Source organism: Pelodiscus sinensis, chromosome 10, assembly GCF_049634645.1.
Source record: "Pelodiscus sinensis isolate JC-2024 chromosome 10, ASM4963464v1, whole genome shotgun sequence".
NCBI lineage: Eukaryota > Metazoa > Chordata > Testudines > Trionychidae > Pelodiscus > Pelodiscus sinensis.
In genome coordinates this window covers 32,726,734-32,745,443 of record NC_134720.1, presented here as the reverse complement: position 1 = coordinate 32,745,443, position 18,710 = coordinate 32,726,734, and the positions used below count along the sequence as shown (strand labels likewise).

Here is an 18,710-nt window from a genome sequence, read left to right as displayed (position 1 = left end):
TTGGGCACCTCTGGCACTGTCTACACTCCAGCAGTTCCCAGTAAGCACTGTTTCAGTGCTAAGGCTACTGGCTTAAAGTTGCCTATTCAAATATGGCACCACACAGCGTGGCAAAGGACCCAGTGCCAACTCAGCTGAGCCTACCTGTGCTGCAATGAGTATTGTTGCTGCCATAGCGCTGACTCCTCAGCATACTTCGCCATGCTAATTGTCATCCACTAACTCTTCACCCCAATGCAGTATATTCTGGTTCTTTGTACCTCAGCACTGCAGTTTATTCACATGATCAATTTGCTAGTCTTACCAACCCCAAATTCCCCATTATTCAGTACTGATCTCTCACTGGAACAATCAGTACAACATAGACAGATATCCTCTCATTTTTATAGTAATGAGGAAGATGAAGTGAAGGGAGTTTCTTAACCACACCATTCCTCCTCCATTTAGACTTCTGCTAGCATGGGTCCACAAAGATCAAGAACCTGGTGTTCCACCTGGTATGGACACCCGTGGCTGGGACCACCTATACTCTTTTCTGGACAGTGGCCTTACTAGAGCCCGTGGGGTAGTACAGCAGGTACACAGTAACTCATACAGTCACAAAGAAGTGATACCAGATCTCTTTCTGAACCCATGCACAGTTCTGCAATGACTGCAAAAGAACAATCTGCAATGATGCACACAGAGGCCAACCTGACATATCTCCAGTTAATAATTCATCCCCCTACCAAGGCAAGGGTATTCTGCCTCCGCCCTGAACAAGAGAAGGCATTTTTAGTCACTTTGCAAACCTGTTCAAAAGATTAGATAATGAGTTCAAAATCACTCTGGAGAAGATGTTGGAGACTCAGCATGAGCTGACTGACGTATTACAATCTTCAATCTCCTCCAAGATTGCCCTACACCACTTTTATTTGACAAGCACACTAAAAGCTAGTTTACTAGAAAGATGTCAGTGATAGAGCCAGACAGTCTTTGATCTCAAGAATCTGTTAGAGTATAGTTCTTCTTCGAGTGCTTGCTTATGTGCATTCCATTTAGAAGTGTGCACTGTGTGCATAAGTTCCGGAAGCTTTTTACCCTAAGCAGTACCCATTGGGCCAGCTTGTGATTCCCTTGTAGCGGGGCTCTATATTGGCTCATATATAGCCCTGCTGGCTCCTCATTCCCTCAGTTCCTTGGTGGAAGAGGTCCCCGAACTGTCTATGTTCAATGCAGCATGTGAGCTAATCGAGCTCACATCCTCACCAGGCCCAGCACCACGCAAAGAAGTCTCCCATATGCGTTCCCATAAGGACAGGCAGCCGGCACCCAAGCCCATGGCATTGAGGACTTCCTCACCAGCACCGTCCATTGTGCCTCTGGCTCCACCAGCGGCTCTGCCCCAGGTTCCAGTACTGGTTCCAGCACTGGCACTGAGTCACTCTGTGCAGGGTGTTGGCCTGGGATAATCTCATCCCCCAGAGCCCACACCAGGGCCTCTGACCTGGTACCAAAGAAAACCAACAGCCGTGGCACATCACCATGGTTGGCACTAGACACCAGTGGCGCCACCATGGTAAGCATCTGAGTATTCCTCGGAGTCGGATGTAGAGTCGAATGGCATCCAGAGCATCCTTTCACCAATCTCTTAGGTCTCCGCTCCGGTCCCACTCACAGCACCAGTCGTGCTCGAGCTGCCACTCGAGGCATGTCAGCCTGCCTTCAACACAGACATGACCACCGCAATGACAGCCTCCGGCCCAGTGGCCGTTTTGGACCCCATATGCGTACCACCAGGGACAGGGGGTGTCAAGATCATCTTTGGCATCTGCTTCAGCATATTTGTACCCCAGGGGCACCCTGTTGGCTACCCTCCTCCCCATGGCTCTGGCCTTAGAGAGCAGTACCAGTCCCCCCAGGAGGATCAGCAAGGCCTCAGATAGAGCCAGACCCCCCCCCTTCGACTGTCACAGAGAGGTTCCCTTGTCCTCACCCTTCCCCAGGTTGGCAGGGGGTACACCCAGAGGAGCTGCCAATTCCTAGGGACTCTTCTTTTTCTTTCTCTTTGGATGAGGTGCTACCCTCAGTTTAAAGGATGTATAATTTCACATTTCCATTATTCCCTCCCACAGGAGTTTCCTACATTTTACAGTTTGGAAGGAACACTATGACTACGTCTACATTGGCATCCCTTTCCAGAAAAGGGATGTTAATGAGACGAGTCGGAATTGCAAATCTGCGGGGGATTTAAATATCCCCCGCGGCATTTGCATTTACATGGCTGCTGCTTTTTTCCGGCTTGGGGATAAGCCGGAGAAAAGTGCCAGTCTAGACGCGATTCTCCGGAAAATAAGCCCTTTTCCGGAGGATTTCTTATTCCAACTTTCAAGTAGGAGTAAGAAATCCTCCGGAAAAAGGCTTATTTTCCAGAGAATCGCGTCTAGACTGGCGCTTTTCTCCGGCTTATCCCCAAGCCGGAAAAAAGCGGCAGCCATGTAAATGCAAATGCCGTGGGGGATATTTAAATCCCCCGTGGATTTGCAATTCCGAAGTGTCTAACCTGCATCCCTTTTCTGGGGTCCTTCCCTATGTCCTATCCACTGCCCCCAGAATGTTCATTAAGTGTATGGTGGTGATGGCAGCCACCCTCCTAAGAAGGGAGGGAGTGTAGGTCTTCCCCTACCTTGATGACTGGCTCATCAGGGGCTATAGTCCTGTGGAACCTTTGTATCGCACAGGGAATTCACTTTCAGGCCTCTTACCTGCCGGGAACCTGCAATGTCCTGGCGGACTAGCTCAGAGGGTCATTTGCAACTCACAAGTGGCCCCTCAGGGAGGATGTAGCCCAACAACTCTTCCACAGGTGGAGAACTCTCCACCTAGACCTGGTCGTCTCAGACACCGACAAGAAATGCAGTTGGTTCTGTACCTACCTGAACCACTGCCCAGGGATGATAGGAGATGCCATGTTAATTCAGTGCCCCCCCCATCTCTTGTATTCCTTTCCTTCCTTCCCCCTCATACACGAGGTTCTCCTAAGGGTGCAGAGGTATAGGGCATCGATGATTCTGGTAGCCCCGGCCTGGCCATGGCAACACTGGTACAATTCTCTGGTGCTTTCTTGGTAGAGGACCTGATCACCCTACCATGCTTCCAGACCTTTTAACTCAGGTTCTAGATTGGGGTCATCTGTGCCATCCGAACCTATAGTCCCTTTACATAATGTCCTGGAAGATCGTGGCTTAAAAGTGGAGAACTCCTCTGCTCAGATCCGGTCCAGAGAGTGCTTGTGGAAAGCAGGAAGCCTTCTTCTAGGATGACCTAGGTAGCCAAGTTGGAAGTGCTTCGGGGCTTGGGCAGCCTAAAGGAGTGTGGACCCTCTTCGGGTGCCTGTTCCTGTCATCCTGGACTATCTGCTCAATCTTAGGCAGCAGGGATTAGCCACTTCTTCGATGAGGGTGCACCTCACATCTATTTTGGCATTCCACCCTGAAGATCTGGGTGGGTCAGTGTTTACAAATGCATTGTTTAAGCACTTCCTTAAGGGCACGGAGAGATTATACCCTCACATTAGGCAACCCATACCTCAGTGGAATCACAGGTCTCATGTGTCGCCTCTTTGAGCCTATAGCTCCTTGTCTCACCTCTCTTGGAAGATAGCCTTCCTCGTGGCCATTTTGTCATCCAGACAGACTTTGAAATTGAGAGCCTTTACATCAGAGCCCCCTTATACTGTGTTCTTCAAGGTTAAGGTGAAGCTGCTCCCATACCTAGCTTTTTTGCCTAACATGGTGCCCCCCATTCCACATGTCACAGGACATCTTTCCACTGGTCTTTTATCCAAAGCCCATGCAGACCAGAAAGAAAAGGCATTACACTTGTTAGATGTAAGGAGATCCCTTGTGTTTTATTTAGACAGGACAGAACAAAACCATTCTGCAGGTCCACACAGCTTTTCATCTCCATAGCAGATTGGATGAAAGGCCTGCTGGTAAAAGCACAGTGCTTGTCCTCATGGATCATGGCATGTATTAAGGTGTGCTATGACCTGGTAGGGAAATTGGCCTCTCCCATCACTGCCCAATCCAAGAGGTCTCAGGCTTTCTCTACGGCCTTTCTAGCTCGGGTACCAATCCTAGACATCTGCAGGGTGGCTACCTAGTCATCAGTCCATACCTTTACCAACCACTATGCGATTGCTCTGTAGGCTAGAAAGTTATATCATTTTTTGAGGAGTAATGTTAGTTCGAACCAAGGGGTTTGGTTCGAACTAACGCATCCCGGCGCGCACTTTCTTGTTTGAATCAGCTGTTGAACGTAGTAACGTGCCAGTGAGATCATGCTAACGAAGCGTGGGATATTTAAATCCCCGCTTCATTAGCAATTTCGGTATCCTACATTTGCATTCCTAGCTCGAACTAGGGTAGACATACCCTTACAGTCTATTTCCTCTTCGTGGTTACAGCTTGGGAGTCACCTAAATGGAATGGCCATAAAGAAGTATTCGAAGAAGAAAAAATGGTTACTTATCTCAAAACTGTTCTTCGAGAAGTGTTGCTTAGGTCCATTCCAAATCCCAACCACCTCCCCTTCGTTGGAACGTCTGGCAAGAAGGAACTAAGGGGATGAAGGGCCAGCAGGAGTATATATGTGCCATAATAGTAGCACCACTCCAGGGGCACCCAGGCTGGTCCAACAAGTACTGCTAAGGGTAAAAAGCATCTAGAACTTGTGCACGCAGCGTGCACACCTAAATGGAATGGACATAAGCAATACATCTCAAAGAACAACAGTTATGAGGTAAGTAATCATTTTTTATGTAGACTTTACCTATATACAAATACATGTCATGTTAATATTCTTGATAAAGTTATCTATTGATAGATGTAAACAATAAAATGATATTTTAAATGGGGAGCACACAAATAAATGGCCATTTAAAAAGAAATTAAAAATAGAAATAGGTCCATATTTTAAAAGATGAAAGAACAGTTGTAAGCTGCTGTTGAAAAAAACAGAATTAGGAAGAGGCCTAACCAGAATAATAGTTTCAAGGAGAGGTTTAAAATAAAAACCAGAAATTTTGAATAAATAGAATATGCTTCCTTTTTTTTTTTTATAGCTTCAGGGGGTAGCCACGTTAGTCTGTACAGGATACATTTTAAAAACAAAAACTGATCTGGTAGAACTTTATAAACTAACAAAACATATAGATGGCATAAGGCGCTTTCATGGGTATATCCCACTTCTTCAGATGACCAGAGTTTAGAAAAAGGAAGATGCAAGTGCTTTAATATTAAATTTAAAAAAATCCTCCGATAGTTTGGAACATTCAAATTATGGAGACTCTTCGACATAATGTCAGTGCATAAACTCATTAACCTCACTCCTTCTGATTGCTTATTATTGCTTATTGTTTAAATGATAGAAATAATAGTAAAAGCAATTGCTAGATTTAAATGTATATTTAATTAATTTATTTTTCCTCTCAGTGGAAAGCCCATGATGGAATTATTTTAAAACTTGATTGGAATTCAGTCAATGACCTTATCCTATCTGCTGGTGAAGACTGTAAATATAAGGTGTGTATTATTTAACTTTAATTACAGTGGGTTAAATTATTTAAATAAATGTTTTTAAAGCAGGATCTGAGTAACAATACTAGGCTCTACTAATATTCTCCAACCTTCACAAGACCTTCAAATTCAAAACCAATTAGATAGAAAAATTTCAGTGCAATTAGAAGCTTCTCAGTTTTCAGGAAATGGAAGGTACACTGAATGAAAATATTCCTAGCACATGTGAACGTAATATTGTTTCAAATGGGACTACATCAGTGCTTGCTAGGTACCTTTTAAACACAACAGCAAGTTTTATATGGAGCAATTAGAACACAACACTCCAGAGCACTGTACTTTGTTCTCCTCAAGTATGCATTTCTGTACCATGTGAACAAGCCCTGGCTACCGAAGGCGTATTAAGACTATGATATGAACTAAGAAAAGTACAAGAAAATACAATTAAACGGAAAACACAGTTTGTCCTGTCATCTAAATGCAGGATAGTTCTGTAGGAAAATTGTGTAGACAGCACACTGTTCTCTGTCAGTAATAGAAGAAACGGTTTTTTCCCCTTTAATTGTGGACTTATGTTCATTATTTGGTATCTGAATTCTAATATTCATTTGTGTGCTATGATTTTTTTAAAAGTCTTTTCAGTTATATAGCTTTTCTGTTTAAATCTTCTCTCATATTTTTGCATACAGTGAATAGACTTGCTATTAATATACTAGTTACAATGGCTCAGATTATTCCCTCTTTAGAATAAGGAACTGTCAAATAATCTATCTGAACCTGGCAAATACCTAAGAAATGACAGGCGTCCAACAGCCATCTTCAGCCAAAGCCCCATACCACTGCTATCTCTCTGACTCCATAAAGAGGGGGATTGATGTGCAAATATATCCCCATGCCTGTCATGTTCTCCCGCAACTCACACATTCCCAACTTCTCCTAAATTCTTTTCTATTTTCTGCACAGACCTGGGGTTCTGGAGTGAGTCTGAGACTGGGGAACTGTGCAGATGAAGGGTATGATAGAAGAGACAAGGGAAGAGGAGATGTGCATGTGGATGATCTCTTTATGTGGTTCTTAAAGGATATCAATTGGGCCAATAGATTTTAATTACTCTTGTTTTATTTTTAAAAAATGTCTATTTTTGTCATAAGCATATTGTACATCAAAATAAAAATTTAAAAAGCTCAAATTTGATATAAAGAAATTAGAGAGACAAGATATGCGAGGTAATATAATTTAATGGGCCAACTTCTATTGGTGAAAGAGACACTTTTGAACTACACAGTACTCTTCTTCAGATCTGAGAAAAGTAGTCAGTGTCAAAGCTAAATGCAAGGTGGAATAAATTGTTTAGTATAAATCGTTTACACACATTATAAGAAACCATTTGTTGTAATTACAAAGAAATGACATTTGATAGGAAAAATTGGTGGAAAATGTAAGAAATATTTAAGTTTAAATTTTGTCTGCTATATTTGCCACTGTATAGGAGGGAAAATAGAAGTAAAATGATAATTTAAAGAAGTGACTGTCATTGAAATGAGGATTAGTAATATTCTGTGACCATTTCATTGATGAAATAAATGAGAACTGAGAAGAAGAAAGAAGAGAAATTAAGAATACACTGAACTATAAAGAAAAAGAAAGGAGAACTAAAATATTTGTCTAAAATGTGTTAACAACCCAATATATCCTCAAATGCTTTTCCTACTCTACAAAAACTATTAGGCTACGTCTACACTGGCATGATTTTCCATTAAAAGCATTTTCGGAAAAGCGCATCTAAATTGGCAGGATGCTTTACCGCAAAAGCACTTTTTGCGGAAAAGCGTCCGTGGCCAATCTAGACGCGCTTTTCCGCAAAAAAGCCCTGATTGCCATTTTCGCGATCGGGGCTTTTTTGCGGAAAACAAATCTCTGCTGTCTACACTGGCCCTTTTGCGCAAAAGTTTTTCAGAAAAAGACTTTGCCCGAACGGGAGCAGCATAGTATTTCCGCAAAAGCACTGTCAATCTTACATGAGCTCGTCAGTGCTTTTGCGGAAATTCAAGCGGCCAGTGTAGACAGCTGACAAGTTTTTCCACAAAAGCAGATGATTTTGCGGAAAAACTTGCCCATCTAGACGCAGCCTTAGAGTTCAGCCTGAGCAAAGAAAAACTTAAAAAAGAAAAATTATGAAAGGACTTTTTTGGCTATTGCTCTCATTTCAAAAACATATTTTTAAACCAATCTAAGATCCGTTTTAGAAATAGTTTTAAATCTGTGTAAAATTATATTTTTATTATTTTACAATTCCGTATAATGAAAACTTAATTTGTATTTTGATTACTTAATAGAAAAACTCATGTATATGAAAACTTTTATAAGCATCTAAGGTACTTACTTATTAATGCATAAAGTATTCTTGCTGGCATTCTGCTTGCACTGTCATTGGAGGTTTCCAAATTACATATTTCACAGAGAACTTCATTATCTTTTTATAGAGAAAAATAACAATATTTTTCATAATTTTAAGATTCATCTGTAAGAGTCACTTACTTCACACAAACAGCTTGGGAAATGAGATGGAAATACTTACCTTTCACATATTCTTCATTTCAGAAGACCTCACTCATTTTAGTCCCAAAGTTACCTATGTTCCACACAAATTTGTCATCCACTTGCTAGTAGTGAAAAATGTTTACAACAAAAATAAAGAATCATGACATTGAGGTAACAGGTTATTTTACATTACAGGAGTAAATCCCAAAGCATTTTAAGTTTTTTACATGCATAATTTCTTCTGTGCCTCATATTCTCCTCTCTTTGGGTTTCAGCAGGTTGCAAGGCATTTGAGACTGTAGAGCCATAAAAATTCTGTTCTCTGTCCCCTGGCTTGACTTGCTGACTGGCTGCTTATAATTAATATTTTATAATTGATATTACTATATAAATAGAATGATGAAAAACTATTTAGGAAACATACAGGTTTAGGAAAAACATACAGTAATTCGCCAAGAAACAACTACCGGTAATTAATAGCGCAGATTATGGATATCAATGCCAGGTTGAACCTCTCTAGTCTGGAATTCTTGGGACCTGACCGGTTCCGAACAAGAGAATTTTCTGGACTACTGGAGGTCAGTATTATCTAGCACCATTACCAATGCTTCCACTGATTGCGGGGCTGGTAGAGGACGTTTAGAAGTAAATTAAAACTAAATAACAGCACAGTACACTGAAAGCTGAGACCAACTGTATGGGACTGTGGGAAATTTGGCCACGTCCATGAAGAGTGGACAGCTGGCTAACTAAAATCATTCTGGACAATGGACGTTTCTGGATCAGGAAGTTTTGGATTAGAGAGGTTCAACCTGTATACTATTTCCTATATTTTAGCAAAACAAATCTGACTTCAGGTAAAAATTATTTTTGTGACAAGCTTGTTTTCCAACTTGATTGAGGAGAATGCATTAGAATAACAGAAATAGAAATCTGATTTTACAAAACATTTGTAGCTACAAAATCTTGAGATGATACACAAAAGGGTCCAACCTTGCGGTCCAGAATTGACTTAATTGGAAACTGGGTATGCACATTATGCAGGATTGGGCCCAGCAATTATTTTATGTATATACTGTAAACATACGCACATACAAAAATCTGACTTTTAAATGCATTAGATATCCTTTTAATGTAGCAATTTGTTTAAAAAAATAAATGTGTTTCTATAAATTAAAATATTTTCAGCTGAGGAAATGATGCCTGTAAAATATGAAGGATATGTACAAAATAAATTCAGACTAATTTATTTTTTCTTTCTTAGGTGTGGGATAGTTATGGTCGTCTACTGTACAGCTCTCAGCCTCATGATTATCCTATAACTTCTATTGCCTGGGCTCCGGATGGAGAATTATTTGCTGTGGGGTCTTTTCATACTTTGCGCCTTTGTGATAAAACTGGGGTAAGTAACAACTCTGACAAAGAACAAATATAGTGTTGAGCAAATTTATTAAAATATAGTTAAGTATTTCAGAGAACACACATAAGCATAATTTCATTTGTACAGAATAGTCCTGACTTCCCCTGAGTGCTTCTGACGAAGTGATTGTGTCATTTGTCTATTGTATTTGTCTCTGTATTTAGTGTTTTTTTGTGAACACTTTACAGTATTGTGGGGGGGTCAGCTAATTCTAATATAGAATATATCATTCTTTCTTCACACCATTGATTGTTACACCTTCATTATTTTTATGCTTCACAAATATATTTTTCAGATTCTTTACCAGATCAGTGTATAATTCTTATTATTTACCTTCTAAAGCTATGAGTAGTCCTGTAGCAATTTATAACAGAAAAAGAAGGTTTTTCCTTTTTTCTCCATTCTCATCTGAGGAAGTAGGTTTTGCCCACGAAAGCTCATGATACTAATATATTTGTTAGTTTCTAAGATGCTACAGGACAACTTGTTTCTTTAAAGTTACAGACTAACATAGCTATCCCCTGAGGCTTATAAAGATACTATCTACTTTGGAGTTTCATTCTGGCTTCTCATTCTTCCATAGCTAGACAGAGTAGGTAATGTATGTGTGTTACCATTCTGGAGGACATACTTCCATGCTGATTATTCTTGTTTAAAAAATAATGTGTTAATTCAATTTGTGACTGAACTCCTTGGGAGAGAATTGTATGTTTCTTGTTTTGTTTTACTTGCATTCTGCTGTATATTCATGTGTTAGCAGTTTTGGAGGATGACCCAGCGTACGTTCATTTTAAGAACACTATCACAGCAGATTTGACAAAATGCAAAGAAGGTACCAACCTGAAATTTCTAAAAATAGCTACAGCACTCAAATGAAGGTTTAAGAATCTGGAGTTCTGTCCAAAATCTGAGAGGGACAAGGCGTGGAGCATGCTTCCAGAAGTCTTAATTAACAGTGTAACACTCCAGTACAGAAACTGTAGAACTGAACCACCAATGGCTACAAGTGTCATGCAAACTCCTGTTCTCATTTTCAGGGGACATTGTAAATAAGAAGCAAGCAGCATTATATCTTGTAAACAGTTGTATTTGTTTTAGTGATAGGTTGAACAAGAAGTAGGACCAAGTGGATTTATAGGTTCTAAAGTTTTACATTGTTTTGTTTTTCAGTGCAGTTATCTAACCAAAAAATGTCTACATTTGTAAGTTGCACTTTCACAATAAACAATTTACACTACAATACTTGTATGAGGTGAGCTGAAAGATACTACAGGTAGAACCTCTCTCATCTGGAACTCTCTCGTCCAGAAATATCTGTCATCCAGAATTATTTTATTTAGCCAGATTTCCATTTTTCATGGGTGTGGCCAAGTTTCCCACAGTCCCATAAAGTTTGTTTAAAGACAGCAGTCCTGGCTCTCAGTGTTCTGTGCTGTTATTTAGCTCTAATTTAACCCTAAATGTCCTCTACCAGCACAATAAGCAGTGGAAGTGTTGGCAATGCTGCTAGACAATATTGACCTCTTGTGGTCCAGAAAATTCTCACTTTTGGAACTGGTCAGGTCCCAAGAGTTCCGGATTAGAGAGGTTCAACCTGTATTTGGTTTTTATCATTTTACAGTGCAAATATTTGTAATAAAAAATATTAAGTGAGCACTGTACACTTTGTATTCTGTGTTGTAATAGAAATCAATATATTTGAAAATGTAGAAAAAACATCCAAAATATTTAATACATTTCAATTGTTATTTTATTGTTTAACAGCACGATTAGTCACAATTAATTTTTTGAGTTAATTGTATGAGTTAACTGTGATTAATCAACAGCTGTACTTCCAACACATGAGTTCATTCTGTTAGTGCTTTTAGACAGTTTTTGGTGCACTGATTTGGAAGTTTGGATACTTGGCACTTAAAAGACTTTTTTCCTTACATTTCTTTATTTCACCAAGCCACCCTTTCCTTGAACCCTGAGGAACGTAAGAACCTTCAAGAAATGTCAGTTAGGCCAAAGGATTTCAATCATGAGTTCTCTTGTCCTTTACCTTGGAGTTGAGTAAAGCATGTGTAAATGTGAGGTGTGCTCTGGAAATGTTACCCAGAGCCATCAAGTTTTCTACGGAGCACACAAAATCATTCCTGTAGATAACCTTGAGAGACTCCCATGTGTCCATTGTGCAGTTAGCTCCAGGGGCTTGCTCTTTCTAGCAGAGCATTCTGAGACTTTGCTGGTCCCACTCCTGTTAACACATAATACTGCTTTCCCATAGGGCCAGCAGAGCTACTTCATCAGTAGTCTTGAAAATACACAAATAATTTGTTCAGTACTATACTAGTACAGAAATCTAATTATTTTGATGAGACACTTTCTCTACAAAAGTACTGAGTATAGGTGGCACAAAGAGAGAGACATTGACCCCTTTGACACATCTCTGCTATGGTCCTTGACACTGAGCAAATTGAAAGCAAAATCACCATATTCCCCCATCATCTCTGGTGCTGCATTTTTAGAATCTAGGTAGAAGGAGTGTGTTTTCAAAATCTTGGATGGAAGCTCCCTGTGAGACACAGAATGCAAGCACTTTCCCCTCACTCCCTAGCGTCTGGGGAATGGGATGAAAAGCTAGCCACGTCCCAGAGCTCATGGCTGCTGCCTCTGCTCCCCTCCCCTTCCAAAATGGCATCCTTGCTACTCTGATCTTTCAGGTTTGAAGCTGAGATTGGCTTGCATTTCATGCTGTTTGTTAGTTCTTCTTTTTAGAAATTCCTTGAGCTTCTTTTCATGAACAAGAATCTAGTGATTTTTTTAAAAGAAAGGATAATTGCTCACCTGTAATTTTACTACTTTGAAGATATTATCTGATAGTATTCTTTTCCTCTCTTACATGCAATCCCTCCCTCCTCTCAGATTCTGGTATATTTTCTGTTAACATGGTTTTTGGTTTGTTGTGTTAAATGGTGATTATTTTCTTTTTATTTTGTCAGTATTTTGATGGTACCATTTTTTTCTAACTTGGTTTGTGTTGGGAAGTTCTTGTTTCCCATTCAATTTAAGAATTCACCGGAAGGTTTTGGAGACTGTGAGTGTATCTAGACTACAGGCTTTTGTCGACGAAACTATACCTGCGTCTACACTACCGCTGCGTTCTGTCAGAACGCGGCAGTTTTGTCAACAGCGGTAAACCTCTTTTTACGAGGAAGAACGCCTTTGTTGACAGAGATCTGTTGACAAACGGTGGGTGTGGATGCAGAGAGCCAGTTCTGTTGACAAAAAAGGCCTCCAGGAAGAAGCCCTGATGGACAGTCTAGCCTTTACAGGTACAGCACCTCTGGGGTTCCTGGCCACAGCCTCTTAAAGACACAGGCACGCAGACAGACCTTGCTGTCCCTGGCAGCTAGCCAGAGCACCCGTGACACCCATGTCCCAGCCTCAAGGCCCCCCTGGCCCTTCTCAGGACAGAGACAAGGACCCACCCAGGGCACCAAAAGGTGGACACCAGCCTGGTCAGGGCCAAAAATCAAAAACCTCCTAGAGCTCTGGTCTCAGGAAGAAGCCCTGCAGGCCCTGCAAACATGCCGCAGGAATGCGGACATTTATGAGCGCCTGGCCCAGGGACTGGCCACCAAAGGGCATCACCCCCGCACCATGGCACAAGTCAGGGCCAAGGTAAAGGAGCTGCGGCAGGGATATGCCAGTGCTTGGGACAAGAGCTCCCGCTCTGGGGCAACCCCCGAGACTTGCCCTTACTACGAGGAGTTGGAGCAGATCCTGGGCTGTTGGGATGCCCAGACTCCACTGCGTGTGGTGGAGTCCTGATTACCCCACCACATCGTGGACCAACCCCTCATGAGGGATGAAGGCCAGGCTGGAGAGGCGGGAGAGTAGCACAAGGAGGAGGAAGAGGAGGCAGCAGGGACTCAGACCCCAGAGGCCTTCCAGATGTCCGTGGACATTGGGGAGGGAACATCAGGTGAGTGCTTTGAGGGGTCACCACACACAGGCGTGTTGGCAGTGTGTGGGGCCAGCTAGCCCCATTGCCACTGTGGGGCCCCTGTGAGGCTTTCAGGCCACTGCCCAACTCACATGCGGTGTCACGTGTAACAGCCCTGAGTCTCCTGTCCAAAGGAGAGCCCCTGACAGCCACGGCATGCCCCCGGGACAGCAGGGGTGCACACAGACAATGATTGTCTCCTCTTTTCCTCCACAACTGGATCCTCTACCCAACAGGGGAGCACCACACCTGCCCCACCACCATCCCGGACCCGTGGCACCCGCAGGCATTGGCCTGTGTACACGGACCTGCTGAGAGAGCACGTTATGGCCCTGCAGGACCTCAACAGGACCCTCCAGCAGAGGACGGAGGCAGAGGCCAAGTGGCGCACCAGGCTGCTAGACGAGCTGGCTCAGTAGCGCACTACCATCTGTGCCACAATGAGGGAGCTCTTTGCCTTGCCTGCCCCTGTCATGGGCACTACTCCTCCTGCATGCCAGGCCCCTGCTCCTCCAGCTCCTCCAGCCCCTTCCTTCCCCCCCAGTTCCCCTTTCCTCCCCAGCCCCATCTGCTCCCAAACCCTCACAGGCCCAACAGCTGCCTCCCCCTCCCCCGCTCCTGCCCAGGCCAGGACTAGGTCTTACTCCACCCGATCCCAAGGCCATGGTGATGCCAGGACACAGGAAGCTGGCAGGACCCTGCGATCAGGGAAGCAGCAGCCTACTTGAGCTCTCTTCCCCTCTCCAGGTTTTCAGTCCCCAACCACCCCAGTTAAAGGTCATTCAGTTGTATAACAAAATCTTTATTTTTGAGTGAAAGATTTACCTTTACACATTTGAACAGTACACAGAGAATTCTTCATCGAGTAGTGTCCCCGAGGGTGCTCCACTCGAGGTGCTGGGCTCGTCCCGGCGCCGCAAACCAGAGGAATTTTCACTAGCAGTAGCCCCCTACCGGACCGCGCATGCGCGAGTGCCCCTTCGCGCCTTTCATCTGAGCGCGGTCCGGTCTTGTCAGTTTCCTCCCAACCGGAAGCATCTGAAAGACATAAATAGAAGCTCCGAAGCAGGGAGGAGGGTGGGACATGGAGCACCCACGGGGACACACATCTCGAAGAACAGATGTTACTGCACCGGGTGAGTAACTCTCTTTTCTTCATCGAGTAGTGTCCCCGAGGGTGCTCTACTCGAGATGAGTACACAGCAGTGGTCCAACGTGACATGAGTGCTTCGGACCTATCGCCTTCGGGCTGTAGACAAGAAATTATATGTGATTTTAAAACACTGAATTTTTACTTTATTTTGCTGTGATGTGCAACTTTATTTCTGTTGATTTTAAAAATGTTTTATATCAGTTCCTCACACATTTTTCTCATTAGCTGTGGTAATTCTAATTTAATTTATTATAATTTATTTTAAATAAGATTGAACTAATTTTAATGGGGAAAAAATTGACAACCAGTATTTTCTCATCAGCACATACCATGCTAAAGGGTTTTGTCAACATTTTACTGCAGCTAGTTTTGTTTTACAGAAGACTGACTTTATTCCTGGTTTACTACACAACTCTTTAAGAAGCAAAGACATTAACAGTAGCTAAAGCCAGATGCTATCTACTGTTCAGCAGCCTGCAACAATAATTTATTAGGTTAGCATTGAGAAGTCTTGCTTCTTTATGCAAGTTTTTTCACTGACATCTAAATGTAAATAATTGCTAAAGACTTAGCCACTCTAGCACTGGGGGAGAAGGGAGAATGAGTCACATACCACCAGAGTGATAGTGTTTGAAGAGAACCAGACCTAGCTTTACTGGTCAACACAGACATTTTTATTGTGTCTGATGTAATGGAGCTGTGTCAGCAAATTGCTCCTCAGGGAATCATCAGGAGATATAGGTATCATTAACCCTTCTCTAGCATATGCATTTAGTTACATGGCATAATTTAATTAAAACTTTCATATAATATTCTTTGCCTACTTTTCACATATTTCTAATTTGCTTTTATGCCTCATCAGTTTTATGCATAAAAAGAAAATTGCAAACAGTAAGCAGATTAACTTTGTCACTTTAAGAAAACTTGAGGAAGCTGTTGTACTGTTTATAGCACTCATAACTGAAGGAAAGTAATGTGGCTGCCACACAATAACTGTTTTGCTTACTATTTTATGTTGTAATTGTATTCACTGTCTGCTTTTGGCTCCTCTGAGTGCTCCAAGATCATCAACAGTAAATGGTAACATTTAAAAAGTAAACATATCTGTATTAATAGGTTGAATAGAGATAATTTTCTTCAGTTTATCCACCTTTTTTTAAGAATCTGATTCCTTAAACCGAGAGCAATGCTTAAAATGTTCAGTCCTGCTTGCTGAGTGACTTTCTGTGGCTTTACAAACTTCCCTAAGCAAGGCCGTGTCCAGACTCAGGGGTTTTTTCGGGAAAAGGGAAAGTAGCCTTTTCCCGAAAAAACTTCCCCTGCGTCCAGACTCAAGCCGCGTTCTTTCGAAATTATTTCGAAAGAACGTGGCTTTTCTTTCGATGGCGGTAAACCTCATTTCACGAGGAAGAACGCCTTCTTTCAAAAGTTCCTCTTTCGAAAGAAGGCGTTCTTCAATGTAAAGAGGCCGTCTTCGAAAGAGAGCATCCAGACTCGCTGGGTGCTCTTTCGAAAAAGCGGATTTCTCTTTCGAAAGATCCGCCTGCAGTCTAGACGCGATCTTTCGAAAGAGGCTCTTTCGAAAGATGCTTTCGAAAGAAGCCTGCAGTCTAGACATAGCCCAAGAGTGATCATGTCATAGTTCATATAGGACATAGAAGATAGGAAGGATTGAAAACTACTAGTGTTTTCCCTTGCCCTAATTACAGGAAATTGATCTCACCTAATTCCAAAGAAAGGGTGCTTGTTCAGTGCTTCAGAGAATGAAAGAGGTAAATATAACAATTTATGCAAGACTTGAAAATGAAGTATAGAGAGCTAATAAACTGCTTCATCTTTTCATATACATATTTTTATGAATATCAGCAGGTACTAGCTATGATGGATAGGAAATCTGTTTTAATACTTTTGAAAGTGTCTTCTATGTGTTTGTTTTAATAATGTTTTAAAATTATTCAGTATTTCCACTAGTGATTAATTTGCCCTTATTGAGAATGGTGCTGTATATTATTTTAGGTATTTTGATTTTGTTTTACTGTTTATTCAGTTGATTTAAGCTTCACGTTTATTTTATTTCTTGTTGAATATCTTTTTGGCTGACGGTACTTTTTTCTGTGCATGTATTTTTGTGACTTATTGCTCAAACATATTTTCCTAATAGATAGTTGACTGATCTGTTGCTCAATTTTCCCACTTGTCTTCATTTTCTGAACTTAATTTCACTATATTCAGCATGATAGACCACTCCTGCTTTATAATGCAAGCAACTCTTTGTACATTAAAACAACTAATTCAGGGACCGAGCAACTGTACGGGTCATAAAAGCTTTGTTCTTTATTGTAGAAGTGATTGACGCCATTTTACTTTAGCTATTATACATATTTGTTTGCTTCCATAATGTTGTTTCTCTATATAATTCTCTGGCTGTATATATACAATTCTGATAATAATTTTATAAAAATATTTGGCATATGTAGTAAAAAATTGCAGAATTTTGCCTAATATGTTGTGGAAAAGTGATTGAGAAATGCTCTGCAGTGGTGACTTTTTCTTTTGTAGTGTGAAACATCTTGTCCACAGTTCTATAGAGTTTAATGCTGCTGGGATTTCTATTATAAAACCAAATATTGAAAGAGTTATAACTACATGATTATACATTTTCTTCAAGTTGTGAGACTTTTGAGAGAACATCTTAAATAAATGTAATAGAAGTCGTGATTTTCATTAATGTGAACTAATGTACTATTAAAATTTACACTGTGATTTATATTGGTGACTATTACTGTTTTAAAAGATAACGTGACTGAGAAATTAACATTTGGAAATTGACTACTGCATGTACACAGTAAATACTTTTTAATAACATTTTAATTGTGACATGGGTTAATATAAATTAAATCAAATTAGAAATCCTAAGAAATCTGTAGTATATACTGGGATTTGATCTCAATCTTTACTGATACATCTATATGTGTTTTAATATTGCCAAATTCAAAAGTCAAAACTAGCACATCAGGGTTTTCCATTTAGTATCCCTGTGATTACATCTGCATTTATTAACAATGATGGGATGGGATTCTCAACGAGATAACAATTATTGAATCCAGATTTTCCATTACATTATACTGGTGGCTAATCCCTTCCAGAGTAGCACAGTTTGATTTACTAGAACTGCCTGGATGGGATCCATTTCAGTGTAATTTTTGGAAGAAAGCTAATGTATTTGAATAAGCTGTAGAGGGTGATACTCGTGAAGAGTGACACTGTCTTATCCATGGTGCTGGAACATACAATGAAGGTGCTGAAAGGGACTTTTTATCTCACACCTCTTTACTACTATCTGTGCCCCACAAAACCTCAGAGATGGAGCCGGGAGCGGGGTCATGATTCTGGTGAGGAGAAGAGAGACACAGACCGAGATAAGGAGGTCAAAGCCAGGACCCCACATCGGGGTGTGAGAGCAGAGCCCCTGGTGCGGAGTAGGAATGTAAGCAATTAGTCGCACTCTCCCCCTACCCCCGCCTCTGTATCAGAAGCAGCAAAGATGGGGAGAAGCTGGTGCTGGGGGGAGCCAGCTTAAAAGCTGATTTCCCCCTCACTCCCCAGCACCATCTCCACAGTGCGTGGGGTGGGCAGAGGAGGCAGAGCTGCAACAATCCTAGGGGCGGTGTGAGCCCAGACTGTTCAGTCCCAGTTTGCTCTGCACCCAGGAGCTAACCCTGCTTTAAATGTAGTAAGTGCCCCGTGATGGTGGGAAGACATTTGTGCAAACCTTTGAAACTACAGTGTATTTTCAGATGCTAGACATCTCCTGAGCTCCTTGTATGTGGTATTTCAACTTTATGTCTTGTAGTCTCTATTGCTCTAATTTAAAAAAAAATCAAATGTAAAAGAAACCTAAATTTTCTTTTTTTTAATGTTGAAAAACAAAATCCTGAAGCAGTAATTTTCTCCATATCAGTTGAACTCCCAGCATTTGCTCCATCGTTGCCCCAAAAGCCCTGTTGTACAGGATTTACCTGCTACTACACAGTTTTATTGAGTTCA

The 18,710-nt window shown here is 41.4% G+C and overlaps 1 protein-coding gene across 6 annotated transcripts in view; it reads left to right on the top strand.

Annotated features, from left to right (window-relative positions):
* The window catches only part of IFT80 (intraflagellar transport 80), a 156,124-nt gene that overhangs the window by 74,067 nt on the left and 63,347 nt on the right, over positions 1-18,710 (top strand). For all 6 annotated transcript variants that reach the window (XM_075937826.1, XM_075937828.1, XM_075937827.1 and 3 more), the window contains 2 exons: positions 5,475-5,564; positions 9,364-9,501. In XM_075937826.1, the coding sequence (XP_075793941.1) occupies positions 5,475-5,564; positions 9,364-9,501 (228 nt within the window). The remainder of the gene's footprint in view (positions 1-5,474; positions 5,565-9,363; positions 9,502-18,710) is intronic.